At 30.4% G+C, this 1,796-nt stretch overlaps 1 protein-coding gene across 1 annotated transcript in view; it reads left to right on the top strand.

The window, feature by feature from the left end:
- The window catches only part of LOC108752919 (inactive dipeptidyl peptidase 10), an 11,410-nt gene that overhangs the window by 7,922 nt on the left and 1,692 nt on the right, over positions 1 to 1,796 (top strand). The window contains exons 12-15 of the mRNA XM_018494140.1: positions 32 to 174; positions 265 to 459; positions 625 to 785; positions 1,134 to 1,345. Of these exons, the coding sequence (XP_018349642.1) occupies positions 32 to 174; positions 265 to 459; positions 625 to 785; positions 1,134 to 1,345 (711 nt within the window). The remainder of the gene's footprint in view (positions 1 to 31; positions 175 to 264; positions 460 to 624; positions 786 to 1,133; positions 1,346 to 1,796) is intronic.

Raw genomic sequence — 1,796 nt, 5'->3', positions numbered from 1 at the left:
ATATATATAATTCTACAAATGTTTATTACAGGAAAGAATAGCAAACATCGCACTTCCACAGGTAAAGACATTTCCTGTGCAGATAAGTGGTGGTTACAACGCACAAGTGAGATTGCATTTACCACCCGGGTTAAGAGAAGATGAGATTACACGTTATCCATTGGTGGTTCAGGTGTAAGTATGTCAAAAATATATTACTTTTAATGGAATCCTAAAGTTATCTGTTACAGATTTGTCTATACACAACAGTATTCACTATTTCAGATACGGTGCTCCTGGATCGCAATTAGTCACTGAAATGTTTAAAGTGGATTGGAATACATATTTGGCTAGTCGGAGAAATGTTATTGTCGCACAAATCGATGGCAGAGGAAGCGGAGGACAAGGCTATAAATTATTGCATGAGGTGTATTACAGACTAGGTTCTGTTGAAGTGGCTGATCAACTTGAAGTTACAGAGTAATTGATATATTTTTTAAAAATTAAAATATTAATTATTATTATAGTTAATTAGTTATTTTTTAGCCCTTATATTCAATTTGTAAAACTTAGACATATAAAATTTCTGTAGAGCACACACATACAAGATTTATTATTATTCTCAATAAGATTATAATTGTTCAGGTACTTAAGAGACTCTTTGCATTTTGTGGACAAACGAAGAGTCGCAGTTTGGGGATGGAGTTATGGTGGTTTTGTTGCCGCTCTTGTTCTGGCTCATCCGGAACAGAAAGTGTTTCAATGCGGGATAAGCGTCGCACCTATCGTCTCCTGGGAGCTTTATGGTAAAATATTACTAAACAAATCACGGAGATATACAGGATGTTTCGAATTTAAATGCCCAAACTTCGGGAGTATAGGGAATAAAAAAAATATCCTTTAGAGTAGATATGCTTGTTTTACTCGGTTTTGGAGAAAATCGTAAAAAAAAGACAACAGTCTTTTTTGTGATTTTGCAAAAAAAGAGAACAGTCTATAATTTTACCTGTTAGAATGGACGGATGAAAAATGTGACAGAAATTTTTTTAAAATTTGTTAAAAAAATTAAGGATATAATTTTTAATTGTACCTGTAATTTTTATATGTATATTTTATTACTTTATATAATTTTAACATAAATGATTTTTGTGCAGATTCTGCATATGCCGAGAGGTACATGGGATTACCGAATGTGACATCCAATTACAAAGGTTATGCCGAATCTAATGTTTATAACAAAGTAAAGTACCTGCATGATAAGATGTTTTATTTGGTACACGGAACTGCGGATGATAACGTTCAATTCCAACAGTCCATGGCACTTGCTCGTCATCTCGCTAGAGAAGGCGTACTTTTTCGACAACAGGTACTTCAATTTTTTTTTTATAAATATAAAGTTTATTTTTATGCAAGTTATTTGTATGCAGGAAAAGTTTGGGATTTAATAATCTTTCTGTTTTAAGAATTATAGAGGTGTACTAACTGTTGATGAAATTGACCAATAGCTGATTGTTTAATATTGATGTGAATAAATTAAATGTTTCATTCCTAGCTTCGCTTTATTATAAGTACATTTATATCTAAATCAAAATGTACAAATCAAATGTATTTTGTTTATTTCAATTAAATTTAATCCTTATAAAATTTATTAGTTACAGAGATGTTTAACTTTAGTTGCAATTTTCAGAGATTTGCATATTTCAAAATTGTAATAAATTTTATCATCAATAATTTGTTAAAAATGTTTGAAGGAAAAAAATTAGAAACTAACTGAAATAATTATGCAACTAATTTATTTACATATGGTGATGAATATA

This window comes from Trachymyrmex septentrionalis, unplaced genomic scaffold, assembly GCF_001594115.1.
Source record: "Trachymyrmex septentrionalis isolate Tsep2-gDNA-1 unplaced genomic scaffold, Tsep1.0 scaffold112, whole genome shotgun sequence".
Classification (NCBI taxonomy): domain Eukaryota; kingdom Metazoa; phylum Arthropoda; class Insecta; order Hymenoptera; family Formicidae; genus Trachymyrmex; species Trachymyrmex septentrionalis.
This window is presented reverse-complemented; position numbering and strand designations above follow the sequence as displayed.